The following is a 20,652-nucleotide window of genomic DNA, read 5'->3' as shown; positions in this document are numbered from 1 at the left end:
TCTTGTTGCTCAAGCCAGAAACCTCCAGGTTTTTCAGGACTCTGCCTGCCTGCGTACCCCATGTTCACTCAGCCTCCCGGATCTTCAAACAGTGGGTCAGCGTCTAAAATACCTCCTGAGTCATCCCCTCCTCTCATCCCTCCGATTCATGCCTTCATAATCTTCAGCTGGACTGCTTGCTGCGGGATCCTCATCTCACCTCCCTGCCTTTCGTCTCACCCACTGCCCCCAAAATACTCCCCACATTCTTGCCAGAATCCGATCGTGTTGCTCCTGCATATAAAGTCCTTGGACGACCCTTCCAGGGGCCACCATTTCTCATGTGGCACACGGGGCTCTGCGGGGTGGGCTCCTGCCACCTCAGGGCTGCTCGTCCGCAGCCATATCAAGCGATTCCTTCAATGTGTCGTGTTGTTTCACATCTCTATCTTACTCTTCCTTCTGCCTAGAATATCCACTCCCTAACCCCACCCCTACCCCTGGCCTGCAGAGTCCTAGTCCCCCTCTAAGACTCTGTGTAGTCACCACCTCCTGTGTCTGTGACACTTTTCCCAACCTCCCTCCCCAGTGAAAGGAGGCATTTCTCCTGGGACCAGCACACCGGAGCGCAGGCTTGTGAGCCACTCTCTGGGTTCGTATCTCGGCTTCTCACTTATCGGCGCTGTGGCTTAGGGGGGAGTACTTGACTATGCTGTCCCTCAGTTTCCTCACTGCTAAATTGAAATAATGATTTCCACCTCATTGATTATTGATACAGATGTTGAGGTGTTAACTTCTGATATCATCATCGTGTTGCATTGCGTTCATGTGGTTACAGTCTATATCTCCCCCCCCCCCCCCAAGCTCTAGCGCTTTTGAGAGTTGTGAACTGCTCTTACTCATCTTTATAATTCCAGCATTGAATCTGGTACATATTCGTAGCCTGAAAACACTTGGGTGGGTAGGTGGGTGGATGTGTGAGTGAGGGGGTTCATGAACCAGTCTCACGTGCTTATCACATATTCTGTTGACTAGTGGTGTTGAACATCTTTTTAAAAAAAGTATTTTTATTGATTTCAGAGAGGAAAAAGAGAGAGAGATGGAAACATTAATGATGAGAGAGAATCATTGATTGGCTGCCTCCTGCACACTCCCTACTAGGGATCGAGCCCACAACCCGGGCATGTGCCCTGACCTGGTTCATAGGTTGAGGCTCAACCATTGAACCACACCGGCCGGGCTTGACTGTCTTTTCCTGTGCTTACTGCCCATTTGTTTATCTGTTTTGGAGAACTAAATCCTTTGCTTCTTTTTAATTTGGGATTTTTTTTTTTTAATTGTTGAGTCGTTCGAGTTCTTTATGTATTCTGGATACCAGCTTCTTTCCAGATACATGATTTGCAAGTATTTTCTCCCATTCTGTGGTCTTTTTCATTATATAGAGCTCTTCAAGCACAACAGTTTCTAAGTTTGAAGTCCAGCTTATCTTTTTTCTTTTGTTGCCTGTGCCTTTGGCGTCATCCAGAAAACCCTTGCCTAATCCAAGGCCATGAAGATTTATCCTTAAACTTTCTTCGAAGAGTTTTATTGTTTTAGCTCTTGCATTTAGATCAGTGGTTCTCAACCTTTCTAATGCCGCGACCCTTTAATACAGTTCCTCATGTTGTGGTGACCCCCAACCATAAAATTATTTTCGTTGCTACTTCATAACTGTAATTTTGCTACCGTTATGAATCGTCATGTAAATATCTGATATGCAGGATGTATTTTCATTGTTACAAATTGAACATAATTAAAGCATAGTGATGAATCACAAAAACAATATGTAATTATATATGTGTTTTCCGATGGTCTTAGGCGACCCCTGTGAAAGGGCTCGTTCGACCCCCAACGGATCGCGACCCACAGGTTGAGAACTGCTGATTTAGATCTTCAACCCATTTTTTAGTTAGTTTTTATATGTAGTGTGAGGTAGGGGTCTAACTTTATTTTTTTGCTTATGGATATCTATTTGTTGAAAAGACACCCCTCCCTCCCCCGAATTGATTGACACTTGACATCTTTGTTTGAAACTGTGGCAGCAGCCGCGTTTCCAGCTTGATTTGGCAGCCAGCTAGAGGGGTCGGAATTAAGGTCCTCAGATCAGCGGCTCCCTACACTCTTCTTTTGAGGCCTTATCTGTCATTTCTGTCATTTGCTCTGTTACTTTTTTGGATGTCTCAGCTGCCATCGAGATCCAGACGGGCTTGTTTTTCCATAGATTAGAAAAATGCTTCTCGCGATAGGAATGTGCTTTGGAAAGCACGGGAAGGTGGGCTTGTTTCAGTCACATCCTGGCTCGGGGACTCGGGCTGGATTGACCCAACGTTTTTTCGGAGGGACACTGAGTTTGTGGCCAGTGAGGCCACGGGCCTGGCTCAGCAGCTGTTTATACCTGCCATTCCTGAGTGGGAGGGGAGAGGCCTATTTGGATCTTGGAATTTTTAAAATGTTGTTTATTCAGTTCTTCACCAAAGAAGCTAGTCCTTGGAAGTTGGCCCCTGCGCTGCCCTCTCTACCTGACTGGAAGCTCTGGATACCCTCCTGGTTGCTCATGTGACGATTGGAAGAGTGAGTTGTTAACAGGAGGTGTACTCTTCTGCGCTGTGAAGAGAGGGGGAAACCGTCCTGGTTTCCATTTCTCTGGAAGCACATGTGCTTCTCTGCACCTCCTGTTGGCGCCCACCATACTCTGGGTGTCGAGGCACTAGCTGTGAACCCCTCCCACGGGCGTGCGTACTCTGGGGGGCTCTCACCCTCTTTGCCTTTAGTCCTGGTCCGAAGTGTTCAGAGCATGGCTTGAGGGCATGCGCAGCCTCTGCTGACTCCGCGACCACGGGCAAGTCACTGAACCTCCAGCTCGTTTCCTCATCTGAACAACAGCATCTCATTGGGTCATTATTGGGAAAATCAGGGAATATCACACGTGAAATATGAGCGCAATAGTGCGTACTCAGCAGACAGCCACCTTCTCTGCTGTCAGCGTCCTTGTCATTGCTTAGTTTTTAGGCCCGCGGTCTCTTATGTTCCATTCTCAAATCCAGAGGCTCTGAAAACTGATCTTTTATTTTAACTGCTCCTCTGGCAGCAAGACCTGACCTGCACAATATGTAGGCCAGTTTGGCATTATCGCTGCGAAATGTGCAACTCGGGGGTGGCCCAGGCCTTCCTGGGATGTTGTGCAAGGACAGTGCAAGGAGACGGTGAGACCCTTCGCCGCTTGAAGGAAGGGTCACCCGGAGGTGGGCAGGCATGGCCGAGCTGGGTGTGGCTTTGTGGGAGATGAGGACAAAGGGGTCAGCGGAGCCGGGTTTAGCATCCCCCTTCCCGCTGTGGAGTTCAGAGCAGGTTGAGGTGGATTAAGATCAGAGCAGCAGCACCTCGCGGAGTGGGCTCCACAGTTGTCAGAGGCCTTGCGGTCTCCTCGAGTGCTACAGGCCGCTGGGAAAATAAAGAAAATGGATGAGGGTGAGGCTTTATTCACGCAGCCAGGTGGACTGTGTCTCTTCCTGAGTGGTTGTACGTTTCCCGTGGGGTTGGGGCAGTGGTGTGTCATGGGAGGGTAAGGAGGGCCTCGGCAGAGTCGTGGTCCTGTGACCAGCAATTAAAATGCAAAGGCTGGAGCTGGACGGAAGCTTGCTGAGTTGGCTGAGAGGGGGCTTTGAGTATTAACTGCCATTCATATCAGATAGTTTTGGGATGAGTCATGGTCTCTCTGACAGAGGGGTGAGCCATTCTCCAGCAAACGCGTGCTACTTAGACAAGACGCACTCCGCATCCTGGTCCTTCCCTCTTCCGATCGTAGGTCGACAGGGGACCTCAGCAGACAGCGTCCCCCAGGGGCTGACCAGGAGCTCCACCACAGATTCTTGTTTGCAGGAGGCTTGGGCTGGTGGCCAGCATACAAGGACCTCTGAGCAGGACACTGGCGCGTTCACTGTTTAACATTTAATCTACCTGCCGTTTCCTTCTGAGTCACGGGGGAGGAAGGGTTTGGAGCCCATTTCGAGAAGGTCTCGGAAATCAGGGCTCCGTAGGGCTACTGTCTCATCCTCCTGGGGTCTGTTTGGTTTATTGAGCACGTTCTATGTCCATCGTCTTGTGGAAGGAAAGCGGTGACAAGACACCCTTGATCCCTGCCTTCCTGAGCCCCTTGTCTCAAAGGGAAGGCCTGCTGACAGGCAGGGATGATAAGTGCTGCGAGGGGCCGTGCAGGGTGGTCAGGGAGCCGTGGGCAGAAAGCAGTGTGTGGCTGGGGCCTGCAGGAAGAGCAGGCGGTAGCCCGTGGCGTGGGGAGGGTGTTCCTGGCACAGGGAACAGGCTGACCGCGTGGCCCCGTGTGGCCTCTCTGGGGAGGCACAATCACAGGGCCTGCCCTCCAGCGTGGGGCCGCGGGAGGGTCTTGAGCCAGGGCGTCCGTCAGAAGCCGGAGTGGCCGCGGTGTTAGGTTCCTGGGGCTGCCATACGAAGAACCACAGCTGGGTGGTTTAAAGCAACAGCAACCTAAGCCTCTCGCAGCTCGGAGGCCCGAAGTCTGCCCTCAAGGTGTGGACAGGGCCATGCTTGCTCCCAAGCCTGTAGGCGAGGACCCTTCCGCATCTCTTCCAGCTTTGGGCACCGACTGGCATTTCTCGGCTCCTCGAGGCATCACATCACCGGCTTCTCCCTGTGCCTTCACATGGGCTCCCTCTGGGCTGTGTCCAAATTGCCCCCTTTCATGCGGACACCAGTCATGTTGGGTTAGGGCCCGTCCGATGACTTGGCTTTAATTCGGTTACCTCTGTAAAGACCCTGTCTGCACATAGGGTCCCATTCTGAGGTCCCGGGGTTACACGCTGACATATATATATGTTCTTTTAGGGGGGCGGGGGATACAAGCCAACCCGTACTGCCGTCTGCTGGGGGTCTGGCCCGCCCTGCAGCCTCGCATTTCACCGGTCCTGTGTGTTCTCCTGCAGAACCGGGCCATAGGGAGGCCCAAAGGGAAGCTGGGCCCCGCCTCCGCGGTGAAGTTGGCCGCCAATCGGGCCACAGCGGGAGCTCGCCGGCGCCGGACGCGATGCCGCAAGTGCGAGGCCTGCCTGCGGACCGAGTGCGGCGAGTGCCACTTCTGCAAGGACATGAAGAAGTTCGGGGGCCCCGGGCGGATGAAGCAGAGCTGCATCATGCGGCAGTGCATCGCGGTGAGTGGCACGAGGGGCCTCCGGGCGCCGCAGGACCGGCGCTGCTGGCGGTAGACCCGGCGCCCCGTCTGCGTCAGGCCCCTCTGCACCGGCCGGTTTGTTTCTCTGCTTACAGAGAAGGTTCCCGCAGCAGAAACTCCCGAGAGACGGGCCCTCGGGGAAGAAAGGGGCTCCGATGAGTGCTGTTTTCAGATTCCACAGGGCAGGGCTTCCTGCCATGTGCGCGGGCTCCTTTTTCTTCATCGTCTGATGGTCTTACACCTCCTTCCTCCCCTAGATGACCGGGTGCTTTGAAGTCTCTGCCATTAGGGAGGTTAGGGCAGCCTCTCCCGCCTGTGACCCCGTTGCCAGCATTTATGATCCAGCTCATGTAGGCCCTCCCTTCCTTCCTGTCCTACCTTCAAAGTCCGAGGTCTGGGTGGAAGGTCAGTGCTCCTCCTGAAGGGGCAGCCCCCGAGAAAGAGTCTGATTTATGGGGCTCCGTGCCGCTGCAGAGCCTGGCCAGCATGGCCCATGGTCTGCCTGTGGGTTCCCTCCCGCACGCACCCATGCAGTCTGCTTTCCCTGGGGTGCTGCTTTCAAGGCCCGGGGGTCCTCCCTGTGGGGGTAGGGACAGGATCCTGGGCGAGCTCCTCCCAAGGCCCAGCCTGGCATCCGCGAGCCTGCTGTGCCCTCCAAGCCCAGGGGCACCGCCCCCTTGTCCCTCGACAGGACACACTGTGTTTTGTTTTTTATTGTAAAAAAAATACATAACAAAATCTACCATTTTAACTTGTTTTTTTTTTTTTTTTGGCAAAATAAATATATTTTTGTGCTATATTCAATACATGTGTATAAGGATTTTTGTGGGGGTTTTTTTTGCATAAGAAACATTTTATTCGTACTTAAACTTACTAAAAGTCGATAAGCTCCAATAAATTATCACACTATATTTTCACTTTCTTTTTTCAAAATTTTATTGTTACTTGTACTTATTTCCTAAACAAACAGGCAAAAATCCACTCCCCAATCCACACAACCAAATAAACAGATATATCAATTTCAGTGCACAAATAAAACATTTTTCTTCTGATCAAACGGTGGTTTATGTTCACCAATTATTTTTTATCTCTATTTTTTAAAAAGGTTTTTGGGGGGATTTTTAAAATATAGTTTACATTCAATATTATTTTGTATTGGTTTCAGGTGTACAGCATAGTGGTTAGACAATCATCTATTTTACACAGTGTTCCCCCTGATATTTCCAGTACCCACCTGGCCCTGTATATAGTTAGCACAGTATTATTGACTATATTTCCTAGGCTGTATTTTACATCCCCATCATTTTAACCAGTTTTAAGTGTATAGTACAGTCATACAACCTATATGCCCATTGTTGTGAAACTGATCTCTGGGACTGTTTCATCTTGCCAAATGGAAACTCTATATCCATTAAACCACAACTCCTCTTTCCCCCTCCCGAACCGCCAACCCCTGGCAGCCACCTTTCTGCTTTCTGCTGCTCAGTAGGACTACTTTAGATGCTGCATGTGAGCGGAATCAGACAGGGTTTCTCCCTCTGGGACTGGCGTATTTCATCCAGCATAATCCTCTTACGGCTCATCCCCGCCGTAGCCTGTGGTAGGATTTCATTCTTTTTAAAGGCCGCATGCTATTCCATTGTGTGGTATCTACTGCATTTTCTTCATTCTTTCCTCTGTCCTTGGACATTAAAGTTGCTTCCACCTCTTGGCTATTGTTAATGATGCTGCGATGAGCATGAGTGTGCCGATGCCTCTTTGAGGTCCTTTTTTGAATTCTTTTGTATATATTCCCAGAAGTGGGATTGCTGGATCCTATGTAGTTCTATTTTTTTTTTTTTAAGTTTTTGAGGAACCTCCACAGTTTTCCATCATGGCTGCACCGTTTCACATTCCCACCAACTGTGCACGAGGGTTCCAGTTTTCCCCGTGTTTCTTGTTTTCTCCACAATTTCTCGTTATTTTCTGTTTGTTTTTATTTTATTAGAGTGGCCATCCCAATGGGTATGAGGTGTGATATCTCATTATGGTTTTGATTTGCATTCCCCTGATGATGGGTGATATTGAGCTTCTTTTTGTAGGTTCAATACGTGATGATGTCTGTGGGGCTTTTTTGGAGAAATGACTTGAAGTCCTTTGCCCAATTTCTAAATTGGATTGCTTCTGTTTTTGTGGTTGTAGTGGGAGCCTTTTGTATAATTTGGACATTAACCACTTACTCACATAACTGATTTGTAAATATTTCCTCCCACCCATAGGTTGCCTTTTCACTGTTGATTATTTCCTTTTCTGTGCAGAAGTTTTTAAGTTTCATTGCTTCTGTTTTTGTTACATGTACCCAGGTCATTTGAATGGATTTCAGGGAATTTGAGATCCCCCTTGAAATTAAATACAGATTTTTATCTGTGTGCGTGCGTGGGTGCATTTTTGTAGAGAGGTGGTCCATGTGACTTGTTGTGTTCTGTCAGGATTTGAGAGGTTGTCTGTAGAGACGGTTGTTTTTGAAAACAGTGTCACCTAAAACGGTGTGCTGGCCATGACCTGGGACTGTCTCTCCTTTGTAGCCTTGTTTTTTCTCTTCCACCCTCTCCCTCCCGCCCAGTGTCCCAGGCCCAGTTAGAGGAAACCTGTCTCTGCTATCACCTATTCTTTTTATGTATATATATTATCGATTTCAGAGGGAGATAGAGCCCAAGCCAGTTTGGCTCAGGGGATAGAGTGTCGGTCCTGTGGACTGGAGGGTCCTCCCTGGCTCCTGCAGGAGGCAACCAATTGATGTGTTTCTCTCACGTCGATATTTCTCTGTCTTACCCTCTCTCTTCTAAAAATCAATGAAAAATATCTTTGGGTGAGGATTAAAAAAAAGAGAGAGAGAGAAATAAAACATCAGTGATGAGAGAGAATCATCAATAGGCTGCCTCCTGCACACCCCACACTGGGAATTGAACCTGCAACCCGGGTATGTGCCCTGACCAGGAATCGAACCATGACCTCCTGGTTCATAGGTCGATGCTCAACCACGGAGCCACGCCAGCCAGGCCTATCACCTATTCTTTGCGGTTCTGGTCCTAGTCCGGTACCTGGCACAGTCGGTGCTGGTTGAAGGAAACCTCACATTTATGTGTCTCCTCCTTCCCACCCTGATGTGGCTTTTGGAACTGATTGCAAATGCAGGCTTGGCATGACGGTGGGGGCGGGGGGGAGGGAGGGTATGGGGGAGGCTCCTTCCTCTTCTTCCAGCCCTTCCGCTTTGTCGGATGTTTTGCTACCCGTCTTCCTTTTCTAGGCCTTCTCTCTCCATGGGCCAGAGCCTCCCTCTTCCCACAGCAGCCTTCCCTTTGCCCCCTCTCCGCGAGGCTTCCCCGCAGACCTGATCCCCTCCCGCCTTCCAGCACCATCTCCAGCTCCTGGACTTCCTCTCCCGGATCTGCGCTTCCTTTTGTTTCTACCTCTCATCACTCTTTCAGTCAGACGCCTACCCCATCCTAGACCAGCGCCCTCAGTGTGTCCCAATGCGCTCCCCTCCCCTCTCCTCTCCTCTCCTCTCTGAGCCCAAATTCCCTGGCTCTGTGCCTCCTCCAGCACCCGCCTCTGCTGCTCCCGGTAACACCTGTACACGACTTATCTCCGTTTCCGTAGAATTTCTGCATGATCTGCCTTCATCTTCCTAAAAACCTTGAGGAGCAGCTGTCTCCCTCATCGCTGTTCCCCTCTCGGCCACTTGCTTCAGGCTTTAGCAGATGTTCCTTAAGTATTTGTTGAAGGAATGATGATTCTCTTACCTTCCTTATGTTCTATTTATTTGAATTTCAATGTTTGTGCCATTTTGTAGATGTTTCCCCACTGGGATGTCCAGTGGCGTATATATCTGTATATCCCTGCGTGTTCGAAGCTCCTCTAACTCAGTTTATGAAATGTTGCCTGTGTGGTTCCTCTGGATCCCTGTGCCAGGTGCTGGGAGGCAGGTGTGTAGAAAGGCAGCGTGTCAGGGCAGGGGGTTTAGCGGCCTTTCCCCTCTTCACTATCATTAGGACTCAAAGAGCTTTTGCTTATGTGGCTTACTTACTTATTAAAGTGGCTATATTCAGAATTAACACTGAACTCATTCAAAAATAATAAGAAATCCACTTCATGAAAACACAAATAACATTTTTATGAGAAGTAACTACATCTTCCAAACAAAAATGGTTAGTGGAAAGAATGGCAATACGTTATGTTTCTGTAAATCTCTTTCATGCCTGGTCCGTTAGAAAAGACCTGGATGTTCGTATCTGTTTCAATATTCACTGTGTTGCGATGTTTTAGAGAAACCATATGAGGACTGTCTGGCCTCACTCAGGTGCGTGGCTGAAAAGGCAGGAGTGTTTTTAACAGTCATTTCAGATCATCGTGGGTATTTTCAGGTATTCCACCCGCACTCAACCGTGGCAGTTTCTTAAAGGTTAATTGTAATGTGGACTCTGAAACTGTTATCAATGAACTTTTTCGTAGTTACTTAAATGCCATTAGTCGTTCTTGCCCCTGAAATAGCTCATTTGCTCATAGATGACGTTGCAACATCATGCTTCAGCCATTTAGAAAATACTGGTGCCCTGAGTTACGCAGCTTTTCTAAATATTGGTGCACAGCGTTGTACAAAAAAAAACAAAAACACTCAAAACCACATTTGCTAACACTGCTACCGGTCTCGTCAGGAAGGTCTTTGGGAAGCTGTTGGGTTCATAGTGGCTAACGTAAGTTTTCTAAGGTTCTAATTTCTGTTTGAAAATTAGCATCGTATCATTTGCAGCCCAAGCTGCAAGTTATTTCTCTGGAAACGACAGGCTCCCTTGTTTCGTCTTTGAGGAGATAATGCCCACATCCGTGGGCTTTTCTAAAAGTCCTTCCAAGTAGAATGACGTTCTGGAGGAAGTGGCCAGCGAGCCCTCAGCTTGGCCACGTGAGTGCTTCTGCTGCAGAGGGCCCCCACTTGGCATGCGGCAGAAGCACTTCCCTATTTTGTCACACAGAATGGTAAAGGGATCAAGGGCCAAGGTCTCACTTATTTGTTTTATTAAATTTATCTTTATTGTTGAAAGTATTACAGATGTGTCTCCCCTCTGCCCCCAGTGACCCTCTACACCCTGCTCCCTCCCCTCCCCAGGCCTTCACCGCACTGTCGTCTGTCCGTGGGTTATGCATAAATGCACATAAGTTCTTTGGTTAATCTCTTTTTCCTGCTCCCACCTTTCCCTCTGAAATACCTTAGTCTGCTTCATGCTTCAATGTCTCTGGATCTATTTTGTTAAGGGTCAATGTCTTAATAAAATTAACCATTTTTGCTGCTTCATCAAAGACACTCTTAAATGAAACTGGTGATCTTTTTAATGACTGCGTGGCCAGGAGTAGCTCAGTGACCGCTAGTGCACTGTGAGCCCTGCCCCGTCTAGTGCCATTGCCCAGCAGCGTATATTGTCAACACTGTGAAAAAGGCAGATAACGTCTTAGTGTTGTTCTTTTTTATTTTTTAAATATATTTTTTTGATTTCAGAGAGGAAAGAAGAGGGAGAGAAACATCAGTGATGAGAGAGAATCATCGATTGGCTGCCTCTTGCACGCCCTCTACTTGGTATGGAGCCCGCAATGTGGTCATGTGTCCTTGACCAGAATCGAACCCGGGACTCTTCAGTCTGCAGGCCAATGCTCTATCCACTGAGCCAAACTGGCTAGGGCTTAGTATGGTTCTGAAGGGGGTTTTGACCTGCTTCCCAGTCCTCCTTGTGAAGGTCTTGGGGACCCCGGAGTCCGTGGCCTAGGCTTTGGGGAAATGCAGCCTCAGCCCCCACAGAGCTGGACTCATTCCCTGACCTCCACGTTTCAGGTTAGCCCGCCTTCCACCCCTGGCCCTGGCCCTGGCCCTGGCCCTGCTTGCTGTATTTTTCTCCATGTCCCTTGCCACCATTTAATATACTGTATTCTCCACTTTGTCCTCCTCCCTCCAGTAAGATTCAAGCTCAGGCCGGCAGAGGCGTTTATTGCTATACTCCCAGCGCTACGAGTAGTTAGTGTTAAGTCTTCGAATGAGTGACTGACTGAATGAATGACAGTGGCAGGCCGGAGGAGAGTAGCTCATGCCTTTGCCCCGTTCCCCATGGGGTCCCGGCCTCTGACTTCTGCTCTCCCCGGTTCTCCAGCCAGTGCTACCCCACACCGCCGTGTGCCTAGTGTGTGGCGAGGCGGGGAAGGAAGACACGGTGGAAGAGGAGGAAGGCAAGTTTAACCTCATGCTCATGGAGTGCTCCATCTGCAACGAAATCATCCACCCTGGATGCCTTAAGGTGAGCGGCCCCGGGGGGCACCTGGCTATGCTGCTCGACACCCCTACTCGGGGCCTGTAGTGTTGGTGAAGCTCGGGGGGCAGGGGACACTTAGATTCCTCCATGGAGGGCCCTCACATCGGGGGGATTCTGTGTGTCAGATACGAGCTGAGGGCAGGAAGGGTCTGGAGTAGCTCCGACCTCACGCACAGGTGCAGGGCTCCCCCCACCCCCAGGCAGTACCTCAGAACTACAGAGTTTCCAGAGGCTCCACCTGGGCCAGAGGGGGACGCTGGCTGGTCAGGCTGCTTGCTGGGACCCTGGCTCGGGACTTCTGACCAAACCGGGGCCTGGCCAGGCGAGGGCCATAACACTAGGGCAGCCGTGGGCAAACTGTGGCCCATTTGAAATGAATAAAACTAAAAAAAAAAAAAGGCTGTGCCCTTTTATGTAATGATGTTTACTTTGAATTTATATTAGTTCACACAAACACTCCATCCATGCTTTTGTTCCGGCCCTCCGGTCCAGTTTAAGAACCCATTGTGGCCCTCGAGTCAAAAGGTTTGCCCACCCCTGCCCTAGGGGGTTGTGTTCCCGGGTGCCGGGGACCTGCCCTTGGTGTGTGCAGCAGGGCTGCCGTCCGGGGGCGGCCGTGCTGTACCTGCCTGTCTTGGGCAGCAGGTTCTTCCTTTGAAAGGAAGAGACTGTTGTGGGCTGGCACACAGCTTCTGTCCCAGGAGAATGTCGACATACGTGGCACCTCCCTGTCAGCTTGTGTGCATCTGTGTGTTTGAAAGAGGTCAGGGTGGGCCTGCCCCAAATGGTACCTGGGCCCTGAGTGTCCCCTTCCCCTGGGTGGCCTGACCGGTCTGTTGTGATGCTCACCGCCCCCTCTCTCTCTCACACACACACACACGGACTCTCACTCTGAAGGGGACGCTTTGCTATTCCCAGACTTTGGAAGTCAGACCACCACGTCTTAATTGCCTGGTTACTTCTCTCTCCCACATCAGCAGCTCCTCCAGGGAGGGGACAGCAGTCTGACTTGCTCACACCCAGCACCGCCCAGTACAGGGCTAGTGAATGAATTCAGAGTCACCTGTCTTAAGCACTCTTGTTTTCTTTTAGCCAAAGACGGGCTGGAAATGGCATTGGGGGGATGGGGGCGGGGGGGGGGTGTCACTAATGCCCCTGGCAGAGGTGGCCTCTTCCAACGCCCTCCCTGTTTGCTGACTGGCTGTCCCTGGCAGATTAAGGAGTCAGAGGGCGTCGTCAACGATGAGCTTCCAAACTGCTGGGAGTGTCCAAAGTGTAACCACGCCGGCAAGACCGGGAAAGTGAGTGCCGGGCTCCCAATCCCAGGGGTCAGCCCGGGAGGGACGGGCGGACCTCGGCCTTGCCAGTCCAACCTGTGCCCACATGGTTGGCTGGTGGGTGCTCTGGGCTCAGGGCAGGGCGCTCGTCCAAAGATATACAGTGCGCCTGTCCCTTCTCTCTTTTTGGCCTACAAGCAAAAGCGTGGCCCTGGCTTCAAGTACGCCTCCAACCTGCCCGGCTCCCTGCTCAAGGAGCAGAAGATGAACCGGGACAACAAGGAAGGCCAGGAGCCGGCCAAGCGGAGGAGCGAGTGTGAGGAGGCGCCCCGGCGCCGGTCGGACGAGCACCCCAAGAAGGTGCCCCCAGACAGCATCCTGCGCCGAAAGTCAGACGATGTGCACCTGAGGAGGAAGCGGAAATACGAGAAGCCCCAAGAGCCGAGTGGACGCAAGCGAGTACGTCCTGGGAGGGGAGGGGCGGGGCGCGGGTGGCCCAGCCGGTCCCAGGGGCAGGGGGGCGGGGGCGGGGGCGCAGGGCGTGGATGGGCCGTGGGGAGAACTCGGGACCCTGGCCTCTGGCTATCCTGAGAGCCCCGCCCAACAGAAAGGAGGGGGAAACTAGCCAGTCACTCCTCTTCCCACCCCTTTAGGCCTCGACTCTCCAGACGTCCCCTGGTTCCTCCTCTCACCTCTCGCCGAGGCCCCCTCTAGGCAGCAGCCTCAGCCCTTGGTGGAGATCCAGTCTCACCTACTTCCAGCAGCAGGTGCGCCCACTTCGCCCCGCCCTCCCAGCGCCCTGGGGACTTGCCAGCCCCAGGCCACCCCTCCACCCGAACCCCGCCCCCCTGGTTCTCCTGCCCCGAGCTTCCCAGGCCTCTGCCCAGATCACTGGCTCGGTCCGGTCCCGGCGCGGGGCCTGGGAAGCTGAACTGTGGCGGGGCAGCCCTGCGGATCTGGGAAACCTCGGTGGCCCCGCTCCGCCCACTGGCCCTTCCAGCATCAGCCACCAGGTGGCGCCTGGTTCTGTTCTCCCCGCTCTGGCCGCGAAGGCTCTGCCTCCAGGACGCTCCCAGGGCCAAGTCCACCTGAACGGGCCACTGCATATCTCTGGGTCTGGCCAAGGGTGGGAGGTCAGCTGGGTGGGAACAGTTGGGCCACACTACCCTGCCCCCAGCCTCTTCCTTAAAACCAGCCGGCAGGGCCCCCCCATCAGAGTGGGTTTGGGGGGAGGTGCCCCTCCAGCCCCTACTCTAGAGACCACGGACTGGTGGTGGGGCTGGGTGCAGAGGGGACCAAATCCCTCGAGCCTGGGAGCAAGCTCTGCATTCTTTCTGTTCTGTGACAGCTGAAACCTGGCAAAGAAGATAAGCTTTTCAGGAAAAAGGTACACACTGTCCCTGCCCTCCCCTTCCTTTCCTTCACCTCACGCCTGGACTGGGGCAGGATCCTGGGAAGAGGGTGGGGAGCCCTGAGTGGATGCAGCCCTGAGCGGGGACTCACCTGCCCCTGCCCCCTGCTCACCTGCCCCTGCCCCCTGCTCACCTGCCCTTGCCCCGTCCTTCCTCAGCGGCGGTCCTGGAAGAATGCCGAGGACCGGATGGCTCTAGGCAACAAGCCGCTCCGGCGCTTCAAGCAGGAACCGGAGGACGACCTGCCTGAGGCGCCCCCCAAGACCAGGGAGAGCGACCATTCCCGCTCCAGCTCCCCCACAGCGGGGCCCAGCACCGAGAGCGCGGAGGGTCACGACGAGAAGAAGAAGGTGAAAATGCGCCGGAAACGGCGGCTCCCCAACAAGGAGCTGAGCAAGGAGCTGAGCAAGGAACTCAATCAGGAGATCCAGAAGACGGAGAGCAGCCTGGCCAATGAGAACCACCAGCCCATTAAGTCGGAGCCCGAGAGTGAGAACGAGGAGCCCAAGCGGCCCGTGGGCCTCTGCGAGCGCCCCCATCGCTTCAGCAAAGGGCTCAACGGCACCCCCCGGGAACTGCGACACCAGCTGGGGCCCGGCCTGCGCAGCCCACCCCGCGTCATCTCCCGGCCCCCTCCTTCCGTGTCCCCGCCCAAGTGCATGCAGATGGAGCGACACGTGATCCGGCCGCCGCCCATCAGCCCCCCACCCGACTCGCTGCCCCTGGACGATGGGGCGGCCCACGTCATGCACAGGGAGGTGTGGATGGCCGTCTTCAGCTACCTCAGCCACCAAGACCTGTGTGTCTGCATGCGGGTCTGCAGGACCTGGAACCGCTGGTGAGGAGGCAGCGGGCTGGTTGCGTGCCCGGATCTGGGCTGAGGGTTGGCTAGACCAGGGATGGAGTGTGGGTGGAAAGTAGGGTCCCACCTTGAGTCCGTGGTCATGCCCTGCTTCTAAGCCCAGTCCAGCTTAATTATCTTCCTCCAAGAGTTCCAGCAGCTACCGCAGTCCGGTCAGCCTGGACTTGTCAAAAGAGATGAAGCCTATTTGATTTCCTGACATAGCTCCTTGGAAGATGAACTGAAGACCAGGTGGAGGCCTGGCCTGAAGTGTTCGCCCGGCTTCTTAACAGCAATGGTGCCAGTGACTGACCTTAATCCCAGCTTCGATATTTCCTAGCTTTCTGGCCACGTTATTTACCTTCATCGTGAATGGGTACACAACTCTGCTCAGGCTTGCTTTGAGAAACGGTGTGTAGAGCAGTGGTTCTCAACCTTGGCTGCACATTAGACTCACCTGGGAATCTTTTTAAAATCCTGATTTCTGAGTGTCATCCTCCGGAAATTCTTTCTTTGTTACTAATGTTGTGGTTCCCAGGTGATTCTAATGTGCAGCCAAGGTTGAGAACCACTGGTGTAAAGGGTGTGCTAAGCCCCCATTAAGTGCTTAATGGAGAACAGGTGCCAGCACCTTCCAGGGAGGGCCTGAGGCAGTCACAGCAGAGGTGCCCAGGTGCAGGCAGACGAGACCTAAACAGAAGGGTCCAGAGGGTGGAGTTAGGAGCCTGTCCCTGAGCTTGGAAGGAGAGGAGTTGCCACAAGTGAGACCCCAACTCTGACAGCACCCCCTCTTCTGGGTCTGGCCTCCAGGTGCTGTGATAAGCGGTTATGGACCCGCATCGACCTGAACCACTGCAGGTCCATCACGCCCTTGATGCTGAGCGGCATCATCCGGCGACAGCCCGTCTCCCTGGACCTCAGCTGGACCAATATCTCCAAGAAACAGCTGAGCTGGCTCATCAACCGTTTGCCAGGTGAGTGCAGGGCCAGGGTCCCCAAATGTGCAGGTGTGGGGTCTGGTGCATCACCTGACCTGTGACCCCTTCTCTGTTCCCCCAGGGCTCCGAGACTTGGTGCTGTCAGGCTGCTCATGGATCGCGGTCTCGGCCCTCTGTACCTCCAGTTGTCCGTTGCTCCGGACCCTGGATGTCCAGTGGGTAGAAGGGCTAAAGGATGCCCAGATGCGGGACCTCCTGTCTCCGCCCACAGATAACAGGCCAGGTGAGGGGCCAGGCTTGGGGGCAAGGCCATGGGGAGGTGGTGTGACCAAGCTGCGCTGTTGGGTCTGATTTTCACCACAACGGTGTGTAGAGGGTGTGCAAAGCCCCGATTACATGCTTAATGGAGAACGGGTGCCATCTGGTGAGCGTGTCCTCCAGCCTGCTCTGGCCTCTGCCTGTCCCCAGGGGATGCCTGGAGGAGTTTGGCTGCTTTGTGCTCAGTTTGCTTCCGGCACCCAGGGCCTCTCACAAATCCCACTGCTTCTCTGTTAATTTATCCAGCATCGGCGTCAGGCCCGCTGGAGCATCAGGTCAGGGTGGTTGGACAGGGGCTCCCGTGGAGCTCCCCGAGGTCGGGTTTCAGGGGTCATCGCTCCCCGTCAGCAGCTTAAATGAGGAAACCTTTGGGCCCAGTACTGCTGGGTGGAGAGTGGGCTTTGTGTTTCTAGGTCTTCTGAACTTTCAAGAATCTGTGTGTAAAATTTGATGTATTTTTTTTTATTGATTTAAGAGAGGAAGGGAGAGGGAGATAGTGATATAAACATCAATGATGAAAGAGAGTCATTGTTTGTCTGCCTCCTGCATAGGTCGACACTTAACTACTGAAACACACTGGCCAGCCGATCTTCTGATTTTTAAATATTGGAACTGATTCTGACTTTTGGTGGGGCGGGGGGGGGAGACACTCAATGACGAACTGAAACCAAGTGTGATGTCTGGCTGGTAGGCCTTTTTGTGTCCTGTCAGGTTGATCGATGCCTCTCTCCTTCCTGCCCCTCAGGTCAGATGGACAATCGGAGCAAGCTCCGAAACATCGTGGAGCTGCGTCTAGCAGGCCTGGACATCACCGACGCCTCCCTGCGGCTCATCATCCGCCACATGCCCCTGCTCTCCAAGCTCCACCTTAGTTACTGTAACCATGTTACTGACCAGTCCATCAACCTGCTCACTGCAGTGGGCACCACCACCCGGGACTCCTTAACAGAAATCAACTTATCAGGTCAGTTGGGGACACCCATCAGGGACTGACCAGCATCCCGTGGGACAAGCTGGGGATTTCACATTTGTGCACCTGCTATTATTATAGGATCCCAGTGTTCAGTGTTAGGACATAGCAGTGATCAAGACAGATACACAGCCCAGTGTAGAGGGGAAACATGCTGCAGAAGTTATTACCGGATTTGTAATAATTGCTACCAGAAATGCTGGTAGCTGTGAGCACATAGAACTGTGGTTCCTGGCCCAAAACAAGCGCCAGGGAAGCTTCCCTCAGTGGGCACAGGCTGGCACCTGGCGGGATGAGTGCTGTGGGATGGGTGGGGAGCAGTGGGCAATGAGGCCAAGCCAGGCCCAGTAGGCTTTCACTGGGAGTAAGCAGCTTGCTTTCTGCCATTGTTGTCTTCAATTTCATGCACCTTTCCTGACCCTGCTGCCACAGGGCCTGTGGTTGGAGAGAAGAAACCTCCAGTGCCCTATGGTTCGGCATCTTGTCGCACTTGCTGATGGGGAGGGAGTTTGTTTTTAAGGAACTGGGACATCAGGGACAGTGGCATGATTTTTCTGAAAGAATTCCACATCCTCCATCACTTGTTTTTGCAGCAAAGCTTATAAAGAGGGTCAGCCACTTGGTGGGGAGGAATTTGAGAGATTGATCGAAAGGTTAAGGGGTACCCTTGGAACAGGCGAGGTGTTAAAACCCTCCCACCCCGTCACTTTTCCCATCTAACTGCCCAGCCTTCATTTATTAGTGGCACCGCCTGTGATGCAGACAGCATTCCATGGTGCTGGTTCCAAGTTCATGAATTCCTATGGCCTTTATGAGATTGGGTTACACTTACACTATCTGAAATGTGCATCCAAGCATCTGGGCACGGCTGTGCCGAGATGTTGTGTTGACCTGAGGGGATTGCTTGAAAGGGGCAACTCTGATTGTTTGAAAGGCGGTCAGTTCTTCGGTGACTTGTGTGGTGCTGTCACTTTACTTCCTTACGCCACCTCCTAACCTGCAGGGACGTTGGTAAGACAGGTACTGCTGGCCTCCTTCGCATTGCCTACAGGGACTTTGATGAGATAGAGGCAGTGCCGGCCTCGTGTGCTTTCCTGCAGGGGCTGGAATATGCTCAAGAGCTCGGTCCAGTTTCTCCGTTGCTGAGCGCCTGGGATTTGGGGGCCTGTGTTCAGGCTCCACGTTCCCTCCACCTCACATTGTGTCCTCTTCCCTGCAGACTGCAATAAGGTCACTGACCAATGCCTGTCCTTCTTCAAACGCTGTGGAAATATCTGTCATATTGACCTGAGGTACTGCAAGCAAGTCACCAAGGAAGGCTGTGAGCAGTTCATAGCTGAAATGTCTGTGAGTGTCCAGTTTGGGCAAGTGGAAGAAAAACTCCTGCAAAAACTGAGTTAGTCCAGGACTAGTGTGTAAATACGGGGTGGGTCGGGGGAAGGGTCAGCGCCATGGGGAGGGAAAAAGACTTTACAGAAACTAGGGCTTTTCTTTTCAATTTGGAACTTGGAACAACAGACTACGGAGCGATCCCATTTTGCAAGTCTTGCCAAGGCAATGCCGTTCCACCACCCATTTTGGGGATGAGTGAGCTGGACATTTGGGTTATTATGAATAGTAACTGCACTGCTTTCTGGACCATTTCTAAGGCGTCCTTTACCAAGAAGACATTCCTGTTGGAGAGGAGGATGAACTTTGGAGAAATTCTCTTGCTGAAGCATGAGCTTAGGAGTTTATCTGGGTTTTTTTGTGGGTTTTTTTTTTTTTTTTTTTTGTGGTGGTGTTTTGTTCTGGACACCTCATTCCTTGCAACTCCGGGGTTTTGGTGTCAACATTAAGTGGACCACACAACACATCTGCCGTCTTGACATATTTTGTTTGGTTTTTGTTACATCTTACATTATGAGGAATTATTTTTGTACAAATTGTTTAAAAGTTATTTATGCAAGGTTTGAATGCATATCAGTGTTTTTATTGTTTTATGATTGCCAACTTTCCTGGTTTCCTTGAGGTAGGAGAGAACTTACCCTGGACTTCATCAACACAAATAATCCATCTATACATGTGCCCAGACCTGGCAGAGCAGGCTGAGACCTTCCGGTTAAAAGCATGTTTACCTGGAAGCGGAGAGCCTGCTTTGGACGTTAAGAAATTACATAAGCATGTTGTGCATATATGTAAAGTATAGTGGAAGTAAGACACTTTGCCAAGGTTCCCCTGTATAGAATTCACCCTTTTCTCAAAAATTTTAAAATTGAACTTCAACCTTTGCACTCAGGAGGGTTTGCTCCAGCATGAGCTCTTGGACTCTACATAGATCTAATTTATATGGTGAGTCAAGTAGAGTAAATGACCCAACGTAGCCTTTCTTTTCCTTTTCTCTCTCCTTTGAAGTGTGAGCAGAGTTCTCGTTTCAGGTTTATAACATGGCTATTTCCCAGTTGTAAAGATATGCATTCATAAGTGCCATTGTTGTTTGGTGATGTTTTCCTAGACCTTCCCGACTCAGTTTTACCTTTGTTGAATTTGTATAAACAATTGTACAAAAAAAACCCCACGCTTGGACTTTGAGGGTTTCTGTTCTAGGAGTGGACTAGACATTCGATTAGAAAGTCTAGGGGCACGAATCTCAACACTAGTATATATTGTTTTGAAGCCAAACAAGCTGTAATTTCTTATTCATCTGAGAATTGCTGTAGTCCCTTTGGAGAAGGAGAGAGAGAAACATTAATGATAGAGAATCATTGCCTCATGCACACCCCCTACTGGGGATCGAGCCCGAAACCCAGGCATGTGCCGTTGGCGAGACCTCCTATTTCGTACATAGGTCAACGCTCAACCACTGAGGCACACCAGCCGGCTTTCCTCATCTTTAGAGAGAGATCTTACTGTTTATGGCTAATAAAGGTAGTGGGAAAGAACTATGCTACACAATGTCCACTTGGTATTTTTACTGCCAAAGGTCGGGGTGTGTGGAGTCCATTTTCTCAACCTCCCATTAGAGGCAACTCAAGGCTACATCCTGTGCTTTAGTAGCCTTGGGCCAGGGTAGCTGGAGAGGCTTGGTTATGAGGTAACTTCCCCAGGTCGCGGATGCAGACACTAGTGAGAAGTAATTTTAGATCTAACGGCAGAGCCCTGCAACCTTGTGCTCAAATACAGAAAGAAATGCTCTAGTGAATCTGAAAATGGAGAAGATAACCCCACTTCCTGCCTCCATAATCAGTAGCAACATAAAACTTGGGTCTCGTGGGACAAGCCTTTTCTGCTAACGGTAGTTTTCATATTGCTGGTCCCTCCCTTTATCTTTCTGTTTGTCACGGCAAAATGATTGTAGATCCCA

At 51.7% G+C, this 20,652-nt stretch overlaps 1 protein-coding gene across 10 annotated transcripts in view; it reads left to right on the top strand.

The window, feature by feature from the left end:
- KDM2B (lysine demethylase 2B) overlaps positions 1-19,866 on the top strand; it is an 89,708-nt gene extending 69,842 nt beyond the window's left edge. For 6 of the 10 annotated variants that reach the window (XM_059676406.1, XM_059676401.1, XM_059676404.1 and 3 more), the window contains 11 exons: positions 4,977-5,201; positions 11,395-11,538; positions 12,768-12,855; positions 13,021-13,289; positions 13,484-13,597; positions 14,179-14,217; positions 14,401-15,080; positions 15,894-16,057; positions 16,143-16,304; positions 17,085-17,303; positions 18,529-19,866. In XM_059676406.1, coding sequence (XP_059532389.1) covers positions 4,977-5,201; positions 11,395-11,538; positions 12,768-12,855; positions 13,021-13,289; positions 13,484-13,597; positions 14,179-14,217; positions 14,401-15,080; positions 15,894-16,057; positions 16,143-16,304; positions 17,085-17,303; positions 18,529-18,710 — 2,286 coding nt within the window. In that variant the 3' untranslated portion in view covers positions 18,711-19,866. The remainder of the gene's footprint in view (positions 1-4,976; positions 5,202-11,394; positions 11,539-12,767; positions 12,856-13,020; positions 13,290-13,483; positions 13,598-14,178; positions 14,218-14,400; positions 15,081-15,893; positions 16,058-16,142; positions 16,305-17,084; positions 17,304-18,528) is intronic. The other 4 variants (XM_059676402.1, XM_059676412.1, XM_059676407.1 and 1 more) reach the window with 3 other exon arrangements.
- The last annotated feature ends 786 nt before the right edge of the window (positions 19,867-20,652 follow it).

This window comes from Myotis daubentonii, chromosome 19, assembly GCF_963259705.1.
Source record: "Myotis daubentonii chromosome 19, mMyoDau2.1, whole genome shotgun sequence".
NCBI lineage: Eukaryota > Metazoa > Chordata > Mammalia > Chiroptera > Vespertilionidae > Myotis > Myotis daubentonii.
This window is presented reverse-complemented; position numbering and strand designations above follow the sequence as displayed.